The 27,626-nt window shown below is 37.0% G+C and overlaps 1 protein-coding gene across 1 annotated transcript; it reads left to right on the top strand.

Moving 5' to 3' along the window:
- The first annotated feature begins 4,664 nt into the window (after window positions 1–4,664).
- Window positions 4,665–25,828, top strand: G2E3 (G2/M-phase specific E3 ubiquitin protein ligase). The gene is given in 18 exon segments (XM_031049071.2): window positions 4,665–4,706; window positions 6,783–6,982; window positions 7,317–7,368; window positions 8,404–8,501; window positions 10,486–10,587; window positions 11,144–11,268; window positions 12,969–13,134; window positions 13,785–13,891; window positions 14,805–14,921; window positions 16,311–16,435; window positions 16,526–16,655; window positions 17,340–17,465; window positions 18,572–18,788; window positions 18,790–18,883; window positions 19,555–19,736; window positions 19,893–20,065; window positions 22,866–23,065; window positions 23,875–25,828. Coding segments are annotated over 17 exon segments (2,280 nt in total). The 5' UTR covers window positions 4,665–4,706; window positions 6,783–6,949; the 3' UTR covers window positions 24,108–25,828.
- The last annotated feature ends 1,798 nt before the right edge of the window (window positions 25,829–27,626 follow it).

Raw genomic sequence — 27,626 nt, 5'->3', positions numbered from 1 at the left:
GATCATTCTCGTGGCCCTCGTCTGGACTTGTTCCAACAGTTCCATGTCCTTTTTATGTTGAGGACACCAGAACTGCACACAATACTCCAAGTGAGGTCTCACAAGAGCAGAGGGGCAGGATCACCTTCTTTGACCTGCTGGTCACACTTCTTCTGATGCAGCCCAGAATACAGTTGGCTTTCTGGGCTGTAAGCGCACACTGAAGCCAGCTCATGTTCATTTTCTCATTGACCAACACCCCCAAGTCCTTCTCTGCAGGGCTGCTCTGAATCTCTTCTCTGCCCAACCTGTAGCTGTGCCTGGGATTGCTCTGACTCAGCTGTAGGACCTTGCACTTGTCATGGTTAAACTTCATGAGGTTGGCATCAGCCCACCTCACAAGTGTGTCAAAGTCCCTCTGAATGGCATTCCTTCCCTACAGCGTATCAACAGGACCACACAGCTTGGTGTCATCAGCAAACTTGCTGAGGGCACACTCAATCCCTCTGTCCATGTCACTGACAAAGATGTTGCACAAGACCAGTCCCAGCACCGATCCCTGAGGGACACCGCTCGTTACTGGTCTCCAGCCAGACATTGAGCCATGTTTTATATTCTACTTAACCTTTGTAGATAAGATTCTTGCTTGAGATGTGTTATGAATTTCATAAGCAAGGCTACCTCTCTCCCAAATTATGTAAAATATTTGTACACTCAAATGAATATCTCAAAAAACCTTATCCTCTTTTAAAGATTTAATACTGAAAGACTTCAGCCTCCAAAGAAGTGGTAGTAGAATATCAAAACATTTCTCCAGCTACCTCTTTTCCTTAAAGCTGTTTATGAAGAAAAGATGCAATTTTCCTTTGAAATATTTCATAAGCCTACCAAAAATATTTTTTTACGAAAACAAATTCAGAGTGCTGAAGAAGCTATAAAAACCCATTTCTCTTTAAGACCTAACAGTGTTCTCCTTTCCTTTAAAAAACAGGATGTTATCTTACTCTGAAAAGATATTGTGGCTGCCTGTTTGCATCTCAATCAAATACTTCACAAAGTATCATCAGCATCACCCACAACCTGCAATTAATGACACTACAACATGCTTTCGGCAAGGCAAGTATTAACAAACATTTAAATATAGCTTTCAAACATAAAACAAAACATTCAAGCAAAGCAGCATATTTATACCTACAGGCTAGAGTTCGTTTGTTTGGATTGGGAGATAGCAAGTGCAAGGATTCCTGCCTCTCGTTTACAAGATGAAAAAAGAAAAAACTTTCTAAATTTTTGAATGAACCTAAATATCTCAATAAGCAAGCAAGTAAAACCCCATAGAAACATAAACTACAACTGGTCATCAAACGTAGAAAGGTAATTTTAAGTGCTTTCTCAAGTTCAGGAAGGCTAACATAGATGTAATCACCTTCACCTCAATATCGTGGTTGTTCCCCCACAGTCCATCTACGCAATGCAGCAGCTTTGCCTGTAACAGAGTGCTGATTGTGAATCACAGTGTTCAGACACAGCAAAAGAGAAGCACCATTTAACCTTTTAGCTCAGGAAGGAAAGAATTATAAGTAATTTAGCTTATGTCCTGTCTGAAAGGCCAAAGAGTGGAACAAAGTGGTATTACATTTATATAGACACATAAGCTCCCAACCCAGAAAGAACACCGCAATGCATGCAGCAAAGGAGCTCCATGGGGTGAAACCACGCTGTCTCACAGGAGGGAAATAGCACGCTTAACTACTGTTGCTCACATACCTGCTTATTATCTGAGCAACCTGGTACCAGGACATCTGAAATTGCTGTTTTGTGAGGAAATTCCTGCTGCCAATGTGGCATGTTTGAATTCAAAAGACGTCACAGTAAGAAGTGATTTCAGATCAAAACTTTCAAACAAGGACCAGAAAAAAATAATAGATTTTCTAACAGTTTTCCAATACTTATAAAGGGCCTACAAGATCTCCGGAGAGAGACTTTTAACAAGGGCATGTAGTGATAGGACAAGGAGAAATGGCTTTAAGCTGAAAGAGGGTAGTGTTAGGTTAGATATTAGGAAAAAAGTCTTCCCTGTGATGATAATGAAGCACTGGATCAGGCTGCCCAGAAAATCTGTGGATGCTTCATCCCTGGGAGTGTTCAAGGCCAGGTTGAATGAGGCTTTGAGCAACCCATAGAAGGTGACCCTGCCAATGGCACGGAAGTTGGAACTAGATGATCTTTAAGTTCCCTTCCAACCCAAACCATTTTATGATTTGTGGTAAATAGAGTTAGTACTTTTCAAAGGGTTATATGAAAACAAAGGAATCAAGAGAGTCCACGATTTAAAGAAAAAAATAAAATAAATAAAGGTAAGCTCTCCACCACCTTCCTAAAACCAATGAAAGAATAATGACCTGATTAGGTATTCTTTCAATTTTATTAATATATAAGCGCATCCAAATGGAGTATAAAATGCGACCATCGAGGTCCTAAAAACTTAACAAGTGATGACACAACTGAGTATCTCCAGATGTGATTTGGAGTTCTAGACAGCCTACCATACTTCAGATGTTTAGAGGAGGATGCTATTGCTTGTCAGAGTTTTACATAAATATGGAAAAATGTTTGAGGCTGTCTCATTAACAAATAATAAATAAATAAATCCATTTGAACCAGCAGAACATGCAGATACATTAAAATGTTAATTCCACCTTTCGAGTCTTCTCTCCATTCTTTACAGGACTACCTGAATGACTGATAAAACACTGAAATAAAACAAAAATGTTCAGGCTTTTTCTGACTGATAGTAACTACTTATATATATACATACATATATATGTATATATATATAACAGAACATATGAGCTGACCTGAATGGAATATTCTGTATTTGGAAATTACCAGCTTACAGCAAAGAAACAATAGTATATACTACAGCTTCCTTTTGACACAGTCTGCCATTACAGAGGCATTCAGATGGTAAAATATCAGCATAAACATAAATACACAGCTTTCGTTGAGAAATTTCATTTTACTGTAGCAATGCCATTATGCCCAGGTCAGCACTGCAACTGGCCTTAAGGTGGGGTAGGTTAGGCCCCTTGCGAACAAGCCACAAAAGACAGTATTTTATCAACAAAGAAAGTACATCTCTAGGAGGAAAAAAAAAAAAAACTAATGTAAAATGTGAATTCTCTCCTCTAAACAAGATAACAAGTTTTTATTAAGGGACAAAGTCAATAAAGCAAAAGCAAACAGCGCTGGGTGCATGACCATAGCCAGAGGCGCAAATGATTAGTATTTGTTACAGGTTTATATACTTTCACAATTCCATTAGTCACATACATATTCATAATCCCTGCATGTAGGCAGGGAACATTATAATTAAGTCCAGTAATTTATTATCATAAGTTTCCTCCTCTTGGCATCTGCGCACTGCTCTTCAATGATTGTGGGCAGGGGTCTTGAGGATGAAGTAAGCAGTCTTCCTCATGTGAGTAGGGGTCTTCAAGATGAAGTAAGCAGTCTTCCTCGCAGTGTACTTTTCACCTTTGGCACAGTTGAACGCCCCAGTAATCACAAAACTCGCAGCCATATCTGTAATTATTCTGATAACTAGCAAAGATTTAAAACAGTGTGACCTTCCTGCAGAATTTATAGCAGGATGGGCAGACAAGGAGTATCCCAAGCTAGCAGATGTTTGGGAGGCTCTGTCTCTGATAAGTACAAGGATGGTGTGAAATACCTCATTCATGTATAGTGGGGTCACTAAATCTTGTTATCTCACCACAGACTTACAACGCAAGCATTGTTCTTTAAAACTAAAGATACTTTAGAGGACTAGTGTGAAACAATTAACTCACATTTAGTGGGGCCACTAAATTCCACAGGCTAACAACATAAACACTGTTCTCTTTCTACAACCTAAGTTAAGCTAAAAAGTACTTTATAGTTTACAGGCACTAGCTTTTCTTATATCAAGCATGCAAACCCCCCCTTTCTTCTTTTTCTCTTTACATGGGACTATATGACTCCGTTTTGCTCATCTTGTGTCTTCATCGAGCTTTGGTTTTGTTACTATAAACTTGTATAGTTACATCCACATAACTACACCTATGATTTGCGAAAGCCAATACATTTATGTGTTTATCACACTAACAAAAAAAAAAAAAACAAAATCAAACCTAACCCAATCCAGAAGACAACAACTTCTGGGTTCCTTAGGAAGGTACTCCAACAACAAAGGAAGAGACTGCCTGGGATGCTGGGCTAAGGGTGAAGTTTATAGAGAGGCCAAGTTAGACGAGGCAATCTGGTCCAGTGGAAGGTGTCCCTGCCCGTGGCAGGCAGCTGGGTTGTAACTATATGATCTTAAGGTCCCTTGCAACTCTACGACCTGCGTCTGGTCACGACAGCGGTTACTGATGAAGACAGGTGAGGCTGCCGACACGCCACCGCCTGGCCACGGCCATTTGTAGGGGTTTGCTCAGCGCACCAGCGGCCACAGAAGCCAGAGAGTGCCGGTTCCTGCCGCTGGGCTCAGCCGCTCAGGGCTGCCAACCGTGCCCTCCAGTCAAGTACCGATCTCCATGTTCGCACAACCCCACGCCCGGCCAAGGCAGTCGAGCACCGATGCAGCGGATGGTGGGCGGGGCTCGGCGGGAGGCTGGCTCCCCGCTTCCGGCCCAGTGGCGGATGTTGGAATTTGAATTGTCTGTCAGTTAGCTGGAACGCCGCTGGTGAGTAACGTTTTGAGAAGCTGCGGCCTTGCCTTGGGGCGGGCTGAGCTTGAGGCAGGGAGGGGAGGGCTACCTTGCAGGGGGCGAAGGGAGAGAGACTGGGACTGTGAGCCGCCGAAGGGCCAGTGTGAGCAGTCGTGGTTTTCTGGGAGCGAATCCCGCGGGGCGAGAGTCACTCAGTGCGGCCGCGGGACGGAGGGAAGGAGGGAGGGAGGCGGGACGGGGCCTCGCGGGGCGGCTCTTCCCACAAAAGCGCCACGGCCGTTCTGCCTGTTGAAAATGGCGTTAGCCAGGTTTGGTGGTGAGACCTGTGTGGGACTCTTACGGTAAATGGTCGCCCGCACTTAAGTAAGCTGGAATTCCTGGAAGCATGGTATGTGCCGGTGGATGAGCTCCTTGCAGGACACGGCATCGTGTTAAACACCGCGAGGGGAACGTACAGCACGGACGGGTGGAATCCGGGAGGGTTCTTTGTCCGTATGCCAGAGAAAACGTGTACCTGGAACGTGGCCTCGGGAGTCGCGTTTGTTTCTTTTCCCGTTCTCTAGTTAAGAAACTCCTTAAAGCACTTTCTGTTCTGGAGCAGTAAAGAGATAATTCGGCAAAACGTAAATATCCGCTTTGAGGATTATTTTTTTATCCTGTTTAGGCAAAATAAACGCATTCTATTTACATTTGGGTTTTCATAAACACTGCGTGGTAACGTGTTTCTGTATTGAAAATAGACTGATGCTGCACTGCTTTATTCACGTGGAAAACCCCGTAGGACTTGTGCCCGGAGCCTCAATGGTTGCTCTCGCATATCCTTTTAACTTGCAAATTTGAGCTCCGCGTTCATTTCCCTGAAACACTTTGAACCAAGTAGAAGGAACGTGGAGGGGGGGAATGTAATACCGATTTTTTTTCCCTGTTCTGCTGGAGCCAAGGAAAGGTGTAGGGGAAGGTGTATTTCTTGCTTCCAGGCACGTATGTGCGTTCTCCACCAGCAGGGCTTTTTACAACCCACCGAGGTGAAAATCTGATCTTGTGTGGTATGTAGAGGCTGTTGTCGCTCTGGTAGGTTCAGAACGGTGAAACTGGCGGTGACCATTGAGGAATGCCGAAGAGAACGGAACGTGTGAGCTGCACGCTGCTCCGTCGCTGCCCCCGTTCCTGATCGAGTTTCTTTTTTGTAACTTAGAAAAAGGTCTGGGTTGTCGGTGCAATGTGTTCTTAGGAGCCTCTTGACCTAATTCCGTTGCGGCACTGTTTATTTTTTAGATTCTTTTCCTTTTAGACAAAGGTCTTTTGTGTAGAGCTACTCCGGTTCTCTAGCGAAGTGCAGTGGCACAGTTGCCTTATGTCTGAGACTTCTGCCTCCCTTTTTCGTTTTTGTTTGTTTGTGAGGTTTTTTTTTTCGCAGTAGAACTCTTCCAGAAATTCCAGTGAAGGAGCTGCAGTACTTTGCAGTAGTTTGGATTAGCCTGAGGTTTGTTCCCGAAGCCTGTACCTGGGGGTCATGAAAACTATAAATACCAAAACTGTGATAGCTCAGAGTCTGTCAGGCTTCTGTTTTGGACGCTGGGCTTGCTACTGGCTGCCTCCCTGTTCACTTTGGCATGTCTGAAGGAAGTTGTCTGCCTACCTGTGAGGTCAAGCATGGAGCTGGAGGCAGTCACCCATGATTGTCTTGCCAAACTTATGTTATCCTTTCTTCAGTTTACTAAGAGAAGGGCAATTCAAAGATCTACATATATGCTCTGAAAAGGGTTCTGCTTTACACTAGAGAAAGAGTAGTCGTGCTACAGTGAAGAAACAGGTATTTTTAATTTTTTTTTCCTAAGGTGGGCTAGGTTGTGTGGTGTGGCACACAGTAAAGGCCAGCTCCCCCTATATCCACGTTAATATATCTTGGGGATCTCATTTTTTAGGGGCATGTGATGTTTGAAAAAAATGTGGGCTAGGTCGGTGTTTCCAAATAAATTATTTCCCAGTCTAGTATGTAAAGTACATAGTTCTGAATAGTGTAAATTCATGTTTATGCATGTCTCTGTCCCCTCACTGTTGTTTTTTTGTTTGTTTTTCATCTTGGATCAGGATTTCTTCAACTATGCCAGGATACTTCATTTCCTGCAAACCGTGGAGACTATCTTCATAGTTATATCACTGTCCTATCTATTTAATTTTTAATGCCACGTTCCTCAATCTTCATTTGAGCTGGAGTCACTGCCACCTCCTTGGCTGTCCATGGCTCATTATTTTTGATGTTTAAGATAACTACAAACTCTACTGTACAAGTAAGTCTATATGTAACTAGCTGATGCACTGGACTTTCAAAGAAAAAACAGAGTACCATGTTTGGTAGTTTAGGGAAATAGTTAAAAGTTGCTACATGTTTCATTGGTCTGAGAATGTTTTACAAACAACTGCATCCTGCTTTCTGAACCCCTATCTCTCACAATAACAGCTGAATTTTAATATTATTTTGTTCTTGATCCCATATTTAGTTTACTGAATTTGGGTGGGGTTTTGTTTGTTTTTCTTCCATTTAAAATAAATGTAAAAGTGGTGTATATTGGTCATTGTTAATGCATGAGATGTATTTAACACCTCATTTCTTTTTCATGACAGCCAGAAAAACTCAGGATGAGTGTAAACAATGATTTACACATTCAAAGCTCAGGTAAGTAAGGTTTTTATTTAACAGTTATAGAAAACTTTAATCTGCATACATAATAACAGTAAAACTTCCTTTGTTTGGGCTAAAAGGATAGGTTGATTTTCGATTTATGTTGGAACTCACTTTATGTCGGAACTCAAATTATGTTGGAACCACTTGTAACTGGTAAACGTCCTTGGATTTGTTTGCTTGAAATTTTGAATTTGCTTGAATAATTTAAAATAGTCTTTTCTGCAGATATTCTAAGAAAGTAACCTTGGGAATTAGCCTCCTAATCACACACAGCTGTGTTTGAGCTGTATCATTCAAGACTTTCTTAGGCTGAAGGCACCTCTAGTCTCATAATGACTATGTCCTTGATAGAATATTGAAAGTGTATCTTGCATCTATTGAGAACTGAAAGAAGATATTATATCTCAGTGGAAGTGTTTTAGTGGACTAGGAACTACAGAAATGGGAAAAATCTAAAAGTTTTAGTTGACTTAAGTGTTGTCTCAAATCCTTGAATGTTTCGAAACTAGCACGTTTTAAAAGCACTGGTAGCATCTGACTTGACACGTACAGTCAGGATACCGTTCATGTGCTTTGCACAGAGTTATCACAAAGGTATACAAAGAAACAGTTAAGTTGCTTCATGGGTTCTAATATGATGATGTCTTTATGTACAGTACTAAAACCAGTTATATTTCACACGTGGACTTTGTTAGCCTTTTGATAATTATCTTCAGGTGTTTTGGAAAGAACGTTTCAGTTGGGAGTGCAGTTGAGTTATGAATTTAGCTTAGGTAATAGTTCTTTCCTGAATCAGAAAGCAGGTGGAACTGGCAAGGTATTTTCTTTTTAGTAACTACAAAAGGAGCAAATAGTACCCTCTTCTGTATTTACTGTAGAATTCAACATTAAGCAGAGAGGAGTGCCCACTGTCCTTTATCCAGTAATCAAGATGTGTGCGATTAAGAGACATAAAAATTACTTCTCTACCAGTGCTTCACAGTAATTCATACATTATGTGATTATAGACATGATTCTCTATTTTAGCTTGTGTTCTCTGTGGACGGACAGATGACTGCCCTGAAAAGTATGGAGAAAAAAAGACCTATGTGGAATACAATCTCACTGTTCATTATTACTGTTTGGTAAGTATGTGGAATTGATCTTGCAGCTTGTCTGTTTCAACAGAAAAATAAATTAATAAAACATATTAAATAATAATAACCTGTCCAAACAGTTGTTATAACAGTTTTGTTGTTGTAAAGCCTGTACCCTTGAAACCTGTCATATAGCAGATAAAATAGATTCCAAAAAGACTTATCCAAAACTAAATTCTGTTCATGATCCATTTAAATTAATTTATTTAGTTCTTCCAACCTGTTGTAGCAATGAAGGCTCATATTAAGAGAAAAGGAAAAAATGCCCATGCATATTCTCTTATGTAGGAGAATTAGAGTTTTGAAATGTGGAATGTGAAAATTCCACCCCTTGTCAAAAAAAGTAGAGAAAAGTTGTCTGTTTTTTCTTGTTTCTCATTAGTTCTTGCTTGGCTGTATTATTCTACGACATTACTTAGACATTGTAATGCTGAAGAAATAGTCCTACTATTCAGTTGAGTAATACGCACCCTACTGATCATGTAGAGCTACAGTATCACTGTTTAGAAAAAGCTTGTAATTTGAACAGAGCTATGAATATAAACTACAATTGAGTGTCTTTTGTTATCACTTGACAATTTAAAAGATTTATATTCTTAAAGGTATACTTAAACTACCTTTTAAATTAAATTTTTGCAGACCTTTAAAATAATACAACTACTTTTTTTAACAAAAGGTTTTTTTGTTAACACAATTTGAAATTTTTCCCCAAGTTTAAAAAAAGTCTCAAGAATATCAGGAGCAATTTGAGTGTTTTGGTTTTTTGTTTGTTGGGTTTTTTTTAACTCAACCAGTCTTTAAAAATTGTGTTGACTACAGGTGGTTTACTAAGTTGTATATTGAATCCTTCAGAGCCTAGGCAGAGTGGAGGTTTTCTGAGTTTACATAAAAATTGATTATTTTTTTATCTATATATTTATATTTAATTTTTTTTCGTAAATTTTAAGCAGCTGGAAGGAAATTTAGGTGTGTTCATGATGCTTTTGCTTCATGTATAGGCCATATGAAATGACAGGAAGGCCTTTCCTGGTGGAGCAAAACAGCTAGAAAAGGGTGTGCTTCCAGCACTGAGCCTTATGACTTATAATACATTCTACAGTGATGAGCTTCCTGCAGTCATCTTTTAGTTTTGATCCCTGATCCTTCTTAAAAACAAATAAAAACCTGTGATTTTACTTAACTATAATGTATATTATATAACAGAAGAGTTCTTCTAGGAAGAGGCCAGTTAGTGGTGCAGTTTGATTTTTCTTTGCTAAATGTCTCACATGTGGGAAAAAAAAACATTCTTAATTTGATCTGGAATGAATTTTATATTTATTTGACTAAATATTGATAAAACTCTTTAGTTAGAAAATGATCCTGTATTAAAATTATAAAATAAATATAAAATGAGATTGTAAAGAATATAGGAGGCATCAAGTTGTGAAACTAGTTACTTGAATTTTGTCATGTAACTGTCTTGCTTAGTAACTTTAAATTATCATTCACCTCTTCTGACTTGCCTAGTTACAGGATTCTGTTTTATTTAATTTTCTAAAGTGAATTACTCTTCCTCTTAGGTTGCACTTCAGTAGAGATACTTCCTACTGTGCTTCATTATCTCCACAGCACAATTGTCATTCACATTAACTAAACTAATTTAATTTTGCTTCCTCTGAAAGTAATTGTTTGACAATTATCTGAATAGTCTGTATACTTTCAAAGGAAGGTAGAATACACCATTTTGGGTTCTGCTGTATTACCTAAGACTTTGATGTTATGAGTATTTATTTTCATGTTACTATTCCCTACTGTGTCATACCAGATAAAATGTATAGATGTTTTGGATGAGTTTTAAAGTTTTTCATCATTAAAATGTTTGCACACAAGCTTTGTTAGACTAAACTTCTCTTACTTGACAATTACAATGTAAGTAATTGTAAATCTTTAGGTAGGTGAATGTTTTAAAATACTTAATTTGTTTTCATAGTTGATGTCAAGTGGCATTTGGCAGAGAGGGGAAGAAGATGAAGGTGTAGATGGATTCTTAATCGCAGATATTAGAAAAGAAGTGAATAGAGCTTCAAAACTGGTAATAATTAAGTCTTTGGCCTTTACGGGGGGGAGAAAGTAACTTTTAAGTGCACTTAAAACCTGTGGCGTTTGTTTTGTTTTCTTGACAATGGCCAGTGTGCTGAATTTTACATGTAAGTAACAAGTATATTGGGTTCTTAGAAGCCACAAAGGCTAATAAAGCCTGCAAAAGTTTATTAATATTTTTTTTTCTGGGTATGTTGCAGATAAATAAGGCTAAATTACACGTGCATAATACCTCATGACATTATGCTGAGTCTCAAGCTGACATCTAATTTTATAGATGCATTTAAGCTGTAGGTACTGGTAAAATGTGTTTTGGCTTATGTATCACAGGTAAATATGCATATAAAACAATATACAATCAAAGTCTGTGAAATAACTATATATCTTTACTCTTTGAAATAGAGCTAAAACATAATGGTCTTGTTGCAGAATCTATTGGCTGATATTCTTTCTCGCACACTTTGTAGTATTTGTTGCTTTAATTCCTGTAATTTTACTTCGACTTTAGAAATAACACAATATTAACATGTAAGCAAAATTATTCCTAGAAATGTAACATCTGTAAGAAAAAGGGTGCTTCAATTGGATGTGTAGCTCCCAAGTGCAAACGAAGTTACCATTTTCCTTGTGGGACACAAAAGGAATGTATTTTCCAGTTCATGGAAGACTTCAGGTAAATTTTGGGATTTTGTTGCTTTTTCATTTTCAATTCATTGTATTTATACGGGGGGTGATCTGTTTCTTAATGGGTTCTCATTGGATTAGCTATTAATTATAAATGACACCCAGTTTATCTAAGGAAAAAATACCTGATTAGTGAAAAAATATGAAGGCCAAGCGGTTAAACTGTATTCTAACCTATAAACTAAATTCTCAACACTTAGAAGGACTAAATTATATCCTTCAACAAATCATTATATTGTTTATGAAATTGAGCAGTAAGTCCTAAACCCTGAAATAAACTGCACAATGGTTGAGTTTGGGTTTTTTGTTTGCGTACCTCCTTTGCTGTGCCTTTGTTGAAATGGCAGTGCTCTGGTTGCCTATCTCTCAGCAGTCAAAATACACTGTATGCTATTCCATCATGTTTCAAAGCACAAAGCTTCTAGATCTGGTTGTTAGAGATGGTCCACAGGAGAAATCTGTTTAATGTCAAATGTCTAAAAAAAACCCATTTTATTTTCTTTTGCTATTATCGGTCTAGAATCTTGCTGTAGTCAAAATACTCTTGAGGGCATCAGATAATGGCTTTATTCTACTGTAAGCATAGTTTGTAGGATGGGTGGTTTGAAGTCTGGCAGGCACTTTAACTCATTAAATAAACGACTTGTAGTAAGTTGAGCACATGTAAAAATGATACATTTCCAGAAAGCTTCCATCTATAGCTGCATTTCTTGGCTGTCTTAGATCTTCAAGAATCAGCTAAATTATGAAATTTATCATGCTACTTAGACATGGCAGAATCAATATGCAAACTCAAAATTGCTCTTTTAATGTCTTAGTAACATTGAAATTAGGAAGAACTTAAGGTTCTGAGGATAGGAAGCACATTATGTGGACCAAAAGGTTTATGATCTCTGTATATTGAATAGTGTCAGTTGCCAACATGCTTCTTCCTTATAGTGATTTCCTCTGTTAGATACGTAAGTTGTTTAAATGTGTTGTAGTTTAACCCTGGTAGGCAGCAGAGCATCCCACAGCCACTCAGTATCCTCAGCAGGATGGGGGAAGAATTGGAAGGGCAAAAGTAAGAAAACTTGTGGGTTGAGATAAAGACAGTTTGATAGGGGATGCAATAGCTGCATGTGCAAGCAAAGCAAAGTAAGGAATTAACCTACTGCTTCCCATCAGCAAGAAGATGTTCAGCTCTTTCCAGGAAAACAGGGCTTCACCACGTGTACAGTTACTTGGGAAGACAAATGTCATAACCCCAAATGTCTCTCCTCATGTTTCCCCAGTTTTATTTCTGAGCTTGACACCATACAGTATGGAGTACCTCTTTGGTCAGTTGCAGTCAGCTGTCCGTGTTGTGTCCCCTCCCAGCTTGTGCATCCCCAGTCTACTGCTGGCAGGGCAGTGTGAAGAACAGAAAAGGCCTTGTCTCTGTGTAAGCACTGCTCAGCAATAACTGAAACATCCCTGAATTATCAACATTGTTTTCAGCACAAATCTAAAACACAGCCCTATACAAGCTACTGTGGAGGAAAATAACTATCTCAGCCAAAACTAGTATGTCTCTGCCTTTTTGGCTTGTTACACAGCATTTATTCATGAAAAACATACAGCAAGGAATTCATCTTGCTATCGTCAAATTTTATGAGGGTGGTTCTTCAAATGTTGTTTTGATTGATAACCTTATGTTGTTATTTTTAGATCTTACTGTTGGGAACATAAACCAGTCCAAACGTTTCCAGTTAAAGAATCTGGGGGAACTTCACAGTGTACAATATGCCTGGATTTGGTTGAACAACTTCCAATATACACTGTATTAAGAAGTCCTTGCTGTAAAAATGCTTGGTTTCATCGAGAATGCTTGCAGGTAACACAGGTTCTCCATTTCTTTTTCTCTTCTCCCAGAGAGCACATTTCTATAGTGTTTAAAAATAATGAAGCATTAGCTTAAAATTGTGCAAAATTGCTTATTAGGTTTAATGTAGGCAGTAGGTACACAAATGTACTATGTTTGAAGGACAATTGTGTTTTGGAGACAAGTTATAAGAATTCCCCCCCTCCATATTTCTGTATGTGTCATGCCTTTTGTTATTTTTAGGAACTAAAATCCAACCTCAGTAGTTGCCTTCTTGCAAGTCATTACATGCAGAATCATAATGCTAAATATATTGTTTATCCCTCATTAGTTCTCCTTGCCTAAGTCCAGAGCTGGAAAAAGTTACGAGGTTCTTTTTGTAAACTCATTCTAAGTCTGAAGAGGTTGACTGAAAAGGATTGTGATTTTGTTTAGGAATCTGATTTTAGCATGTGGGCTTTTGTCCTTTAAAAGAAAATGCTCACCATTTGCTTCAGTGTGAGATGACATAATGATTGATGTCATCTTTAACATCCATGTCAGGACAATATCCATTAATGTAATGGTTATAGATATTAAAGCATTATGTATTAGCATCCTGAGGACAGTAGCGACTCAATAATTGGTTTGTTGTTTTTTTTGTTTGTTTTTTCTTGACCCAGTATCAAGCTTTGAGTGCTGGGATATTTTTCTTTAGGTGCACAGTATGTAATAACAAGGACAAATTTCAGAAAGAAATGTTGAGAATGGGCATATACATTCCAGAAAGGTAAGTAATTTTACCAATAATTGCCCTTCTATACCAACTTTGATACGGTGTTAAACCTATTCTTAATGTATTCAATGGAACTGCATTTGTTAATATGTGAAACTTCAGTTCTGCCTTCAGTGATAGAATTGTTTGGTTTGGGAAGGATTAGCCTGTTTCCTTTTAGTTATGTATAAAATTGTCAAAATCCAAATTAGTCATCTCGAACATAAAACATAAAAGCTCTGAAAATTCACTTGTGCCATGATTCAACCAAGGAACTGTTTAAAAAATCAAAACACTTCTTAGAAGTTTCACATGAACATAGGATTATGTTTTCTGTGCCCAGATTTTTAAATTATCTGAATTTTTGTCCAGACAGATTGATCATTTGGCCATCCAGCTTCCATCTTCTCCCAATCCCATTTTAGGGATTGCTAACGATATGGTTAGTATAACAACTGCTTCTAAAATTCTGAGTTGTGTCCACCATTAGATGGAGCTCAAAATAAGACACAAAGACAGAATCTCAAGATTCTGGGGAGGAAGAAAAGTCAAAATATTTGTTGAACTTTGCCATACTGGCCTGGAAAATTCTGCAAGACCATTTTCAGTGGTGACTTAAGTAGACTGCCAAAACAAATCCTCATGTCCCTTTGAGAGACAAAGTGGAATAATATGAAAGAGACAAACTTGCACTGAGGTCATGTGAAAAATAATAAATATTTCAATCACAGTAACTTGACACAGAAAAAGGCTGTGTATTTTATGGTAGCATTTTTGTTCCTAGATCTTTTTCTTTCCCCTCTGAGTTCTGCCTAGAACGTGACTAAGATTCCTGTAGTTATTATATGCATCTTTTATAAAGACAGAGTAACCCATTTAAACAGCCAGAAATACAGATGTAATAACAAATCTTCTGCATTGTTTATAGGGATGCATCTTGGGAACTTGAAGAGAATGCATATGAAGATCTACTGCACTGTTATCAACATTGTGATACTAGAAGATGTCTGTGCAGGAAAGGAAGAGACTACAGTAAACCTGATAGGTATGACTCTTGCAGGAAAGTGTAACCTAGGATGGAATAGTTCTTTGGTGGTTTGGTGGTGTTTGGGTTTTAGTTTGGGGTTTGTTTTTTGTTTTGGTGGTTTGTTTTTTAATTTAACTGCTTTAATACTTTTCAGCATCAGTTTCAATGTCAAGCCAAGACGCCATGTCCAAATAAAATGTTTGGTTTACTGTCTCTAATCGTACTTCAATTCTGTTATAAAAGCCAAGAAAACCAAACCAATAAGTTACCTCGTCCTGGTTCTCATATGATACAGAGCTGAAGTAGAATATGTATATCCACATAACATAACATGTAGATTAGCATGTGCCTATTTTATGTATTTTTCATTCAAAGATTAATTCAACAATTTAACTGTTAGAATATATTAATGAATTTCTTTCATTAAAGAATTCTAACGGTATTCTAAAGTACTAGACTTGGCTGAAAATCAACTAGCTGTGTAAAATAAAATCACTGTAGCTGCAAGCTATACCTTCATGCAAATGGCAGCTAGAATGTTGCTGATAACTTAATGAGAGGCTTGAGTGGTCATGGGAAAAGGCTGTCCTTCTCTACCACTTGCTTAATTTTTTATTAACAAGTTCATTTTCTGCATTATTTCATGTTGTGTGTTTCTGAAATGTGTGTCTTCCATTGGCATGAGTATACTCAAAGCTAAGTTATTTCTAAGTTAGAATTATAAGTTATTTCTGTAGTACTGTGGTAGATTACTCTCTGTAGATACCAACTTGGTTTTGTATAGATTTGACCAAACTTTTTTTGGTTCTTTCATGGCATGTGTGCACCTCAAGATTTACTTTGCCTTTTAAGAGTCATACGTTAGGCTTCCAGCATTTGAACTAATATCAGTCACACTTTTCATTGTATGTTTAAGCAAAATTGAAGAAATATAAACAGAAATCTTAACAGATACCTAAACACTGTTCTAAATGAAGAATCTTATTCAGGATGTGTAAGACTAATAAGATAAGCTACTTGAAAAAAATTACTATTTGGAACTATTTGGAATAGTGGATACCCATAAAATGAAGGATGTTGCTGGGTAATAATGTGAGGAGAAAATACTGGTTGCAAGTTTTGTCTTTAAGGCAGGGGAGCACACTAACTCACACCCTCTTTCAATACAAGGTGCTGGAACATGGGTAGTTTATTTTTTTGTTGGGTTGGCTTTGTTTCGGGTTTTTTACATATAATAATACTCAAAGGAATTGTGAGTATATCTTGTCTAGAAAAATTTCCCCTTTATTATATACAGTGCTACCACATTGATAAAACCATGCTTTGTTAGTTTGGTGTCTGGATTACACTTACAGTTGAGTGAGTGTTCTTTGTTTTAACTAGTGCCATTGTTCTGTCTAATTCTAGTAAATGGGAAATAAAGCGTTGCCAGTGTTGTGGTTCCCGTGGAACTCATTTGGCCTGTTCATCTATGAAGTCATGGGAGCAAAACTGGGAGTGCATGGAATGCAGAAACATCTTGGTAAAATCAGGTAAAATTATGGACATCTTATAATGATAAATTTTATACTGTGTGTTTTACAGCTAGCAAATTTACTAACATAATATAACATAATCAACAGGGAACTACAGGAAACAGCTGAAGCGTTCTTTGGCTACCTCTGAAAAGACAGATGGGACAACTTGTTTGCTGGAAGAACCATCTCCAAAGTGCCCTCGGCAGTCACCTGGATCTGAACGCAATATTCTTCAGTGTGTAATTTTCTGTTTTCAAGCAGAAACTGATTATAACATAAAACAGTATTTAAACATAAGGAGGTGATTGCTTATTCCGTAAGAGAAACTTCTTGCACTAAATTGCAAACTGAATAAAATTGGAGTAAAGTTTAGTGACTGAAGTTTACTAAGCCCTGATTCTGTAATTTGCTGTTGTTATTTGCCTTCAGTGGCACATAAACCCACTTTTAGGTTGATAAAATTGAATCCTTGTAAAGGGAGTCTTAACAATGCAGAGGTAACATTGAATGTACAAATGGCAAAACTTAAAGCTAAGATTGTTCATCAGTATTTTTTCCACATGAATGGCATTCTAGAAATCTAGCTTACAGAGGTGTAAGCTTGAATGTTTTCCGCTGCTGTAATGAAAGCTTTTCAAGTCTATAGAAACTAGTATTTTTAGGTTTTACTTGATGTATCAGTCAGGATTTCCATCTCATGTATGGGATCAACTAAAAACTGATCTTAAAACCACCACATAATTAAATACTGAATTACTCTTTTTAGAACTGTAGTTCAGGCACTGGTAGACTCCATGTAGATGAACATACAAATGAGATTTGGTTCTGAAACGGGAAAACTATGTTGCTGCCTTCAAATATGAAGTGTTTATGCATTCTTCACTTGTATCTCTTTTCAAAATACTGTTTTGAATTATAGCTCACCAAAGATTATGTGCCAGAACAACTTGTCAACCTGCTCACACTTAGAACTTCCAGCATCCAACAGAGTGAGGACGTCCTTATCTCCACTGATGTTGAACAGGAACTGGTCCCCGAGGAAAAAGTATTTTGTTTTCTATTTTTCCTATGTTGAAGAGTAATCTAGCACATTGCTTTATCCCATATTTCCTACAGAACATGGTGTGTGTGGTTGTATATATAGTGGCTATATATATTTGTGTGTGTGTGTATGTAGTCACTGGAAAAATGGAATGAGTACACTGAAAAGTTGGAATTGTAACTTAATGAAAGCTTCTGTTGTTTCTAAATGCAGGGGGTGAGGAGAAAGGAGTAATACCTATTGAGAATTTTTAGGTTTGGTAGTGAGGGAATCAAAACCCAGAATTGCATATTTGTCCTTGTGAACAATAGCTGTTGTTTAGAAAAGGGTGAATAACAATAGTCCTAATTACATTCTTCAGATTAGACATGTCCTGAATTTTCAATGGTTTGGCATTTGTGCCATAGGGTTAGTTTGTGATTATGCAAAAATCAGCAGTAAAGTAACATGGTTTAATATGGAATATTCAGTTTAGGGATGCAAAATTCTTTGTTTTGTTGTATTTAGTTTATGAATTCTACTTGTAATATATGCTAAAAATACTGATGAGGTAATTAGTTCCAGTTGGTAGAGTTAATACAGTTTTGTTGCAAGTTAGAAAGCAAAGGTCTCATTTAGACTGGTGTCTTTTATAAATGAGAACTGCAGCATTTCCCCCACTCAAATCTATTTTTTATTATAGTGACAAAGATTAAATATTAGTGAATAGCTGATAATATGTTCCAATTTCCTTGCTAACACACAAACATGCAAAGCTCTTCAATTTCTCACTTGTTTCTCATTATTCACATGAAGAGTAAGTGTGAGAATTGATTGGCACAGTGTTGGTGTAACTGAATTAAGGAAATAACTATTCATTTTATGCCAAGGTAATTATTTTTACCTCCTTCCTTTTCTAGCTGCTGTTAGGTACTTTAAAATTTGCCACCAGAGTTAGAATTTGAATAATCTACACTAAATATTTTGCAGATAAAATGTAGGCAATACCTAAATATACCAAAATATTTAAAGGGGTGTTTTTCTTAATAGATTTTAGAGCGTTTCTTGTATAATTGTTGCCAATTATGAGCCATAGATTTAATCTGAAAATATATGCCACTTTCTTGTAGGCGTTTAAGAAAGGAAAGAAGGGAAGTTTCAAATATACTGAAGGAGTTAAGGCTGCAAGTTAATGCAAAAACTACAAGGCTTAACATCGATGCCGAAAATATCTGGAATAGTGCTTTAAAAGTATTTAGACAGCGCAACTTCAGTCCTACAAATGCCATTGAAATAAAGTTCACAAACTGCAAAAGTAGATCAAAGACAGATACTTCTGCTGCAAAAAAAACGTCATTTCTTCCAGTTATTAATGCTTCATCTTCAGAATTCATCGTTGTTTGAGGGCTCTTCTGCAAAGAACTTGTCCCTTGATTTTCAAGGTAATTGAATATTTTGTTCAAGAATACATTAAGACCTGTGTAACTTTAAAGGTGCTTTTTTTTTTAATCTCCAGCCAGTAAGACTGTCAGTTTGCAGTTATAGTCCTGATGGAAAGAAATTGGGTTTTTCTGAATCTTTTTGCTATTCAATTCTTAAGGGAGGTGGCGTGTGGATTGGTAATTTAAAAAAATTGGTTTAGTTGGAAAAGTAAACAATAGAAACAATAGAAAACAATACAGCATATAGTTAGACTTGGAACTTTTAAATTGATTTATTTGTTCTCTACAAGTGAACTTCTTCCTGACTTGCTTTCTCTGTTACTTATTTTCCTTTCCTCAAATTTCTAAAATATTATCTGATAGCATGATGACTGAAGACCCACACTTGGTTTCTTTGAGTTCTTATGCTTCAAAATTAAACCTGTATTGGGTACAAAGTGCAAGGATGTTACATCTCCTCGCAAACATTGATAGTGGCTGAAGGGTTGGAATAAAAAGAATGTGATATTTCTATGTAAAAAATATCAGTCTTATTGTTTCAACTAGCAGGAGATGGCGATCCTCATTTGTTAAATCTCTTAAAGAAAAAAGAAATTGCATTATAAGATTTCCTGTTTAAAAAAAAAAACAAATTCTGTGCATATATAGTAAATACTTTGTTTTATTTGCAGCTGTAAAGGAAAATCTTTATTTTGAAGCTGGTAAAATGATCGCAGTTTCTCTGGTTCATGGTGGCGCATCTCCTGGTTTCTTTTCCCAAACGCTGTTCAGTTGTCTTGTCTATGGTCCAGAGAATGTGAAGCCATCTTTGGAAGATGTTGCTGATGCAGATGTCGCAGAAACAATAAAAATGGTAATAAAAGTAAACTTACTGGCAAGTTGTTCATGACTATATTTGGAGGTATATAAGGGCTTATTGAATATAACTTTTTTTCAGATTAAAAAGCCTGTTTTTCATATATATACACATGCTTGTAATAAATTCCTTGCTTTCTATTTTCTCATACAGATAAAACATGCAAATAGTCTATCCAGCCTACAATCTACAATAAACAACTGTTACGAGTTCCTTGATGCTGCTGGATGTTTAAGACCTGTAACAGCTTTGTGTGAAAAGGATGTGCTGGTGAATGACCTACTGATCCATTATGTGATCAAGAGAATCATTTCACCTTTAGAAAGGTTTGCTTGAATTTTCAAAATTCCTGGATATTTTCCTCACCGAAATACTAAATAATACATTTCTAAAACTAACTTTGACATGTTCTTACTTATTCTCCATTTTGACCAATGTACTGTAATTTTCAGTGGATTGAGTAGCAAGTGTAACTAGTTAAACTGAAAGAATGAAAATATTTCGCTACATATCCATTCCATTCCACTCCTCCTTGGTCACATTCCTTTTTAAACCTTCTGAAGAGGGCATAGTTTTAAACAATATTGTTGTCCCAAAAGTGGGATTGTTACCTGGTGTGCAAAAAGCCAATACACACAGAGTCAAGGTATTTTATCGTCAGTTATTTTGCAAAATAGGGTGCTGGGTGGAAGCTCTGCAAAGCTAACAGACCTTAGTTTTGTGTACCTCAGATAATATACATTTCAGAGAAAAAAATTGTTTTTTATTGGTCAGGAGTTACCAAATATATGATTAATTAGTACTTTTGTCTTCTACTGAGTAAGTTGTTTTTGCTTGCCATGTAAATTAGTACACATGCTCCATGAAGGATGGAGGGGAAAGGGGAGAGGAGCCTTTTAGGTCCTGAATTTGAGTCAGTGGTCACAATCTCTCCCTACCACCTTTACTTCTCACCCAGCTATTGCCATTTCTTGTTAACTATTTGTTTTTCTAGTGCTTGTTTTCTGTTTGGCACCTTCTGGTGCAGATGGTTCTTTATCAGTCCTTTAGCCACTTCCAAGTTTAAGGTAGCTAGTAAGGATGCATTGCTTTTACAGATTCTTGTTTTTCTAAGTGTTGTTCTAAGTGATGTTTTCTAAGTTTTTCTAAGTGATCTAAGCTAGATGTTAATCTAGCTGGACACTGTTATCACCAAGGCAAATTCCAGGCTCGCTGTGCAACAGCATGAAAAGGCTGCGCAACTGGATTGCTCACGCTTATGTTAATTTTTAATTTAGAATTGCTTGAATTTAAAATCTTTAAACTTCAGAAGTATTAAAATATGTTTAGAATTTAAATGAGTTTTCCAGAGTTCGAAGTAGGGAGTTTGTGTGCCATTAGGAGGGCAATAATGTGCACAAGTGTAAGTTGGCCTACTTAAAATTGATGCACTGTTTTTTTCCATGAGGTAGTGATGACTTCAGACAGCTGGGAAAGTTGCAGCTGTTGACTATTTTTTGATTGGTTTCTCACCTTACTTCCACGTTACATTCTTTCAAGTGCTCAGTAAAAAGACATATGCTAATTTATCCAACAAGTGTAGTTTGGTTTATACATAACACATTTAGGGTGTTATCCTTGACAAATTTGAATCAACTGAATCTCGAGAAGCTACAAAACTAATTTTGATTGTGAGGATTTTTTTAATAAAGTTGAGAATAATTAATCTTTCAGTGAAGACCCTCTTCAGGTGGCATATTTGACCAATCTATTATCATTTTAAAAGTAGCCAGTTAAAAGTGAAAAGTAGTAAGTAGCCTGTTCATGGGAAAATGCTGGTTTGTGCATTTCTGGAGATGTGTTAAAAATGTACAACAGGAGGGAGTACAGCATAAATGTTCTTGTCAGGGACTGTTAGTAAGGAGTTAGTCAGTTTATCTGTTAATGTTTTACACCACTGAAAGTACACGTTCAGCATCTTTATTCTGAATTTTGCCAATTTAGTCTGTTGATATCTAAAAGATGACGAGTAAACAACTAAAGTGAAATTTTAATTCTGGTTTAACATGGTGGTTAAATTGTAAAGCCAGTTGCTTGAATTATTCTTACCCAGAACACTGTAACTAGTGGGGTGTTTTCAGCCTAAAGAGCTTTGATTTTCTTTTTTAAAAAAATAATTCACAGAAACAAATTGGTGTGTAGGTGAAAAAGGGACTTCTGGAAGTCACCTTCTTCACTCCCATCCCGCTCAAGCAGGGCCACCCAGAACCAGTTGCCCAGGACTGTGTCCAGACAGCTTTTGAATATGTCCACAGATGGAGACTTTCTGGGCAACCCTCAGAGTAGGAAAGTATTTGCTGATGTTCAGTTTGGAACCTCCTGTGTTTCAGTTTGTGCACATTGCCTCTGGCCCTGTCACTGGACTCCACCAAAAAGAGCTTGACTCTGCTTTCTTTGCATACTGCATTCAGATACTTCCACACACTGAGATTCCACCTCAGCCTTCTTTTCTGCAGGCTGAACAGTCCCAGCTCTTTCAGCCTTTCGTTGAAAAATTATGCTTCAGTCACAGAGCCCAGCACTGGACACATCACACCAAGCGTGGCTTTACCTTTGTTGGGAAAGGTTCACCTCCCTTAACCCTGGCCAGTGGCACCACAATTTCTTATGCAGCCCAGGATACTGCTATCTGTATTTGCCATGGGGAGAAATAATAACATGTAAACACATGCAGACTGCAGAAGCCAAGTGGAGGGTATCTCTTCAGACACCTGATTCTGTCTAGGGATGAAAAGGTTTCTGAAGGTATATTTGTAAGAAAAAAATTCAGTATGTTCTCACATAAAAATTAAAACATGGCTGTATAGTCAAGTATTAGCAAATTTAGTTTCTGTTTATCACTGCTATTTCTTTCATCTGCTCCAAATGCTCCACAGGAACAGATTGTTAAAATGATAATTCAATGCATTGTCCAAGGTAAGATAAAGTGGGACTACCATGTACGTCTAATTGACCAGACTTGGAGACTGCAGATGGGAAAACTTCATTATGTCTAGTCTTACAGCTTTATGAAACACAAAGTATGATTAGTTAGTTACTACTTTTTTGATCCATGCATGCTCTTCTTCCCCCCCCTCCCTCTTCTAGTTTTAGGCAAGGTTTGAGAACTCTTGGTGTGCTAGAGAAAATGCAAATGCATCCAGATGCATTCGCTAGTATATTGTGCCACAAACCTGAGGGACTTTCAGTAGAAGCTCTCTGTGATCTCTTTACAATCCATTCCTCATCAGATGTAAATGAAGTTGAAGGTGCTGATTTTTGGATGGCTTATTTGCAAGATGTGAAAAGTAAGTAACTTTTTTTTCCTTTCTCCCTGTTGTGGTTTAAGTCCAGTCAGTAACCACGTAGTCGCTCTCTCACTCATCCCCCTTCCTCCCCCCCAGCTCCTAGAGGGAGGCGGAGGAGAATCAGAAGAATGTAACTCCCACAGGTTGAGATAAGAACAGTCCAGTAATTAAGGTATAACACAAACCCACTACTGCTTCCACCAATAATAATAATAATAATAATAATGTGTCCTGGGTTCAGCAGTAGCAGTCATTTTTTAGTCCTTCTTGGTAGCTGGTGCAGTGCTGTGTTTTTGACTTTCAGCCTGGGAACGGTGCTGATAACATGTATGTTTTGAGTTACTGCTCAAATGTTTGGTTTGTCCAAGGCCTTTGTGAGTCTCATGCCCTGCCAGGGAGGAGGGGAGGCCGGGGGGAAGCAGAGACACGACACCTGACCCAGGCTAGCCAAAGAGGTATCCCTCTCCCCCAACCTGAGTGGTTCAGAAAAATCCTTTATTCCTCTATCTTTAGCTTTGCTGTTAATTTATTAGATAATGTCTCAAGATGAAAGCCAGTGGTCTCTTGTTGCAGAAGAGGTTTTCTTCTGTATTTACTTTAAAATTTCTCAAAACTAACCCAAGTGGGTTTTTCATGCTGACAGTTTTCTTATTGGCCCATATAAATGCATATTAATTCAGGGTATTGATGTGGGTTTCCTGATTCCAGGGTTTTTTCCATCTAACACTTAACATTCAGGTTAATGGTTTATTGGTAATAGGGAATAAATGATACAACCTCATCCTACTTGTGTTTTTTCTTTTTTTTAGGTGGTGAGTCTGTAGTAACGTTGGAGGATATTCTGCTCTTCGTAACAGGCTCTTTTTCTATACCCCCCACTGGGTTTGATCCTGAACCTACTGTTAAGTTTTCACATGTAAGGTATCCTGTTGGAAACAGGCTCCAGAATTGCTTAGAGCTCCCTATAACGAAGACATATGAGCAGTTTAAGAATAAAATGGAGTTCACCATCAGAAACACACTAAGAGTTGAAAGAGAATAAAAGTTTTGCTACTAAACTGGATGTTGAAAACTTCCAACTCTCTGCAGGAATGTCTGCTTGCAAATCGCTACTGTATTTTGGGACAGCATCCTCTCGGCCTTTTCCCTCAAGCATATGCTAAAAGTAGTAATTTTGTAAGATAGAAAACAATTTTCAGATGAAAATGCTCTTTACATGTCGAAATATCTTCCTTTTTGAAGTTGGCTTTAAGAGTCAGCAGTCTCTTAGAGAAGTACTTCAAATGCCTACTTTTGCCATAGACAAGCATGAAATGTCAAATTATGTAACTTCTAGCTATTTCCCAGGGGTAAGTATGGTGATTGATTTACATACTTCGTTAGCTTATTTATCAAAGTCAAATGAGTACATTTTGAAGATCACTGCTATAGAGCTTTGTCTCAAGTAAAAGTGTGATGCAGTTCTTCAGTTGTTCCATGTATAGTTTTTTCAGTAATTGTTTTTATATTGATGACTTGAGGGGGAACGGCAGGTGATGATTCATACAAACCTGTGAAAGGTCATTTTGGTTAGTGCATTAAAACACAATTAAGGTCTGGAGAAAACCTAGGCAAAATAATTAGTGGCAAGAACAAAATCTGGTTGAACTTGCGTTTCTATTGTTAGACAAAATCTTTGGTATTTGCACGTTTCTGCATTCTACTGTTATACATTAGCCTTTATTATACATGTAGACAAAATAGTAAAACCTAGAAGCAAGTCTGGAGTAGGCAACAATAAGTGGTCTTTCAAAATGAAATTTTAGCTAATGTTCAGTGTAAGAATTTGTTGCTCAGAACATGTTACTTTATCTTCCATGGAAGCCAGTATTTTCATAGGTATATACACTAAAACTATTTATTGAATTAAAGGCAGTCTACCATCAAGCTTGTCAGTGCCTGCACTTTTCTAGCCTTTAGCCTAAACTCTTTTTGTTTAAATGTAGGTGCAGTCTGAGCAACGTCAGCTGTATGAAATATATTCCAGTTCTGCAGTATTTGCATAAATAGTAAGCCATAAAAGATACCTACACAGTAACACTTTAATGTTACTAATACTAGAACTATCAAACTAAAAGGACGTTTAAGTACAATTTTATAAATGTAAGTAGGTGTCTTTTTTTTTTAATTATTATTTCCTTCCATGTCAGTTTGACCACCTTAAACTATGTCCCAAACATAGGTTTTGTTATAGATCTATAAAGATAGATATATATTGGTATATATCTATATATATGTATAGATATCCACATTCCTCAAAATACCGAAAAGCTGAAGAATAATTGTATACTTTTTAATTAATATAGCTTGGGTTTAATTGTAAATACAAACATAATTGCTTTACTTTTGATGCCTTGGCAAGAAGGTACATCCACAATATATTATAAATGGATAAGTGTCTCAGAAACAAAAAAAACACCACCAGAACCGGGGTAATCTGTTTTCAGGTTCATTGCAAGTATTCCTCTACTTCATAAATTGTATTACTAAATGCTAATTACATAACAGTGTACTGCCACTCCAGAACTATGAAGCAGCAGTCAAGACTCACAGAATTGAGACCATGCTGTAAAGGGTTAAAGACAAAGAGGCAAATGGGTATTGTTCATTAAACAATATGCAGGTATTTTGAAATATTTTTTAAACTGCTAAAGCTTCTTTCTTGATCTGGGGAAGGGTTTTCTGGTTCTGAGCCAAAAGCATATTAAAGTCCCCTTTAAAATAGGTATCTGTGAGATCTTGGGGAATGTCAGTTGACTGTTTATAAACAGTTTTTTCCTCATTCCATTCTGATTTTTTTTCTCCAATAATATTCCATGTTTATTGTCTTTGCATAATTTTTAAATGTCATACTGCCAATAACTTCTTTATACTCTTACCCTTCAGAATGCTCTGTTTGTCGCAAATTCATTTGCATGACTATTCATTGTATGTTCATTTTCTTAAAACACAGCAGTGTGACTCCTGCAGATGGGTACACCACTCATTTTTAAAGTATAATTACCTAATGGAGTCTTCCTTTTTCTTGCTTAGTCAGAGATAAATGTCTTCTGTAATACTATGTTATTTTTCTGTATGGGAAGTACAGAACTTACACAACTAGCAACAACAGTGTGCAGTTTTAAAGGACAGTTTGTGGACTTTTGGTACCAGTAGTTGTAAGGGAAATGGTTTAGAACTTGGAAGTAATAAACTGTATTTTAAAACCTTCAGTAAAGAAAGGTAATGTGATTATAAGGCTTCAAAAAGTACCTGAGATAAAAATGGGGTTCACGTGTTTTACTGCTTATTAGTTTTGAATTCAGCAGTTTTATGTAAAGGTAGAACTAATGTCATTTGTAAGTTAACTTTAAAACTCTGATATACAATGCTGTATCAAAACACGGAATCCACAAAGTCTTCAGTACTGCTTGAGAAGACTTCTTTCTTACACAGAACTTGTTGTCATTTTCTAATACTGATATGTACACATTCAAGACAAGTTGCCCTTCCTTTCTTGTTTCTTTGATCAGCTAAATCTATACGTTCTAATATAATCCTTGATATATACAAACTGTATTCCTGAATACTACTGTGGAGAGGAACTTTCTGTTTTCTGCTCCTTTTCACCATTTATATAGACCAATCTTAAAATTACTTTTAACTGTTCACTAAAATTCCATTGAATAAGTTGCCTTCCAGTCCAAACATAGAAAGGACTCTTGACTGGAAAACATAAAAGCAATTTCTGTATCTATAGTGACCATCGGGTTTTCCGTTGCTATAGCAGGTCACTGAAGTGCAATATTAACATGGCTTTCATTTACATAAACTGCAACCTGAGGCATGTCTGGAAAATACTTTAGAGAGGTTGCTTACTTTCAGTATTTCTGTAACACAAGGAGATTGACTGCATCTGCATTAGTGTTGCATATTAAATACATTTTTGTAGAAGTTACAGCTTTCAAAGACACAGCTTTCAAAGATGTGTCAAGGCCACAAGAGAACTACTGCAGTCCTTTGTGTTTTGCCAAAGTTCAACCCACAGCTTCTGCATCAAGCCTTAAGTTTCCATCTGGAATTAGCACATCAAATAAGCTATTTATTTTCTAGAGTGATCATTTTGTAGTAAACAATAATAGATTAGTATTAGTGGTCTGAAGAACAAAACCAAAAACCAAACCTCAACTATTAGATATGTTTGAAAAATGATGGGGTAAGAAATTCCTGTGACTTGATTTCGCTAATGTAAAAGATGCTTACTAGGAAAAGCTGTTAACTTTTTTTAACTGGTTAATGAGTGAAATACAATCAAAATTAAAGAAATTAGTATTAGCTCATATTTAAGATCTAAACCATTGGGTACTGCTGCTTTGGCTTTTTTCATTAAGCCGTTCAGTCTTGAGATTGGAAGACTTGAGGATTTAGAGAGGTATATGTGAAATACAGGGCACAGTATGTCATTAATTCACACATTCTGCATGTGCATTTTGAAAATAGTATAAAAAAATCTCATTCAAATAGAAATAAATGACAGTGCAGG

Source organism: Melopsittacus undulatus, chromosome 4, assembly GCF_012275295.1.
Source record: "Melopsittacus undulatus isolate bMelUnd1 chromosome 4, bMelUnd1.mat.Z, whole genome shotgun sequence".
Lineage (NCBI taxonomy): Eukaryota > Metazoa > Chordata > Aves > Psittaciformes > Psittaculidae > Melopsittacus > Melopsittacus undulatus.
The sequence above is the reverse complement of the archived record's forward strand: the minus strand, read 5'-3'. Positions and strand labels throughout refer to the sequence as shown.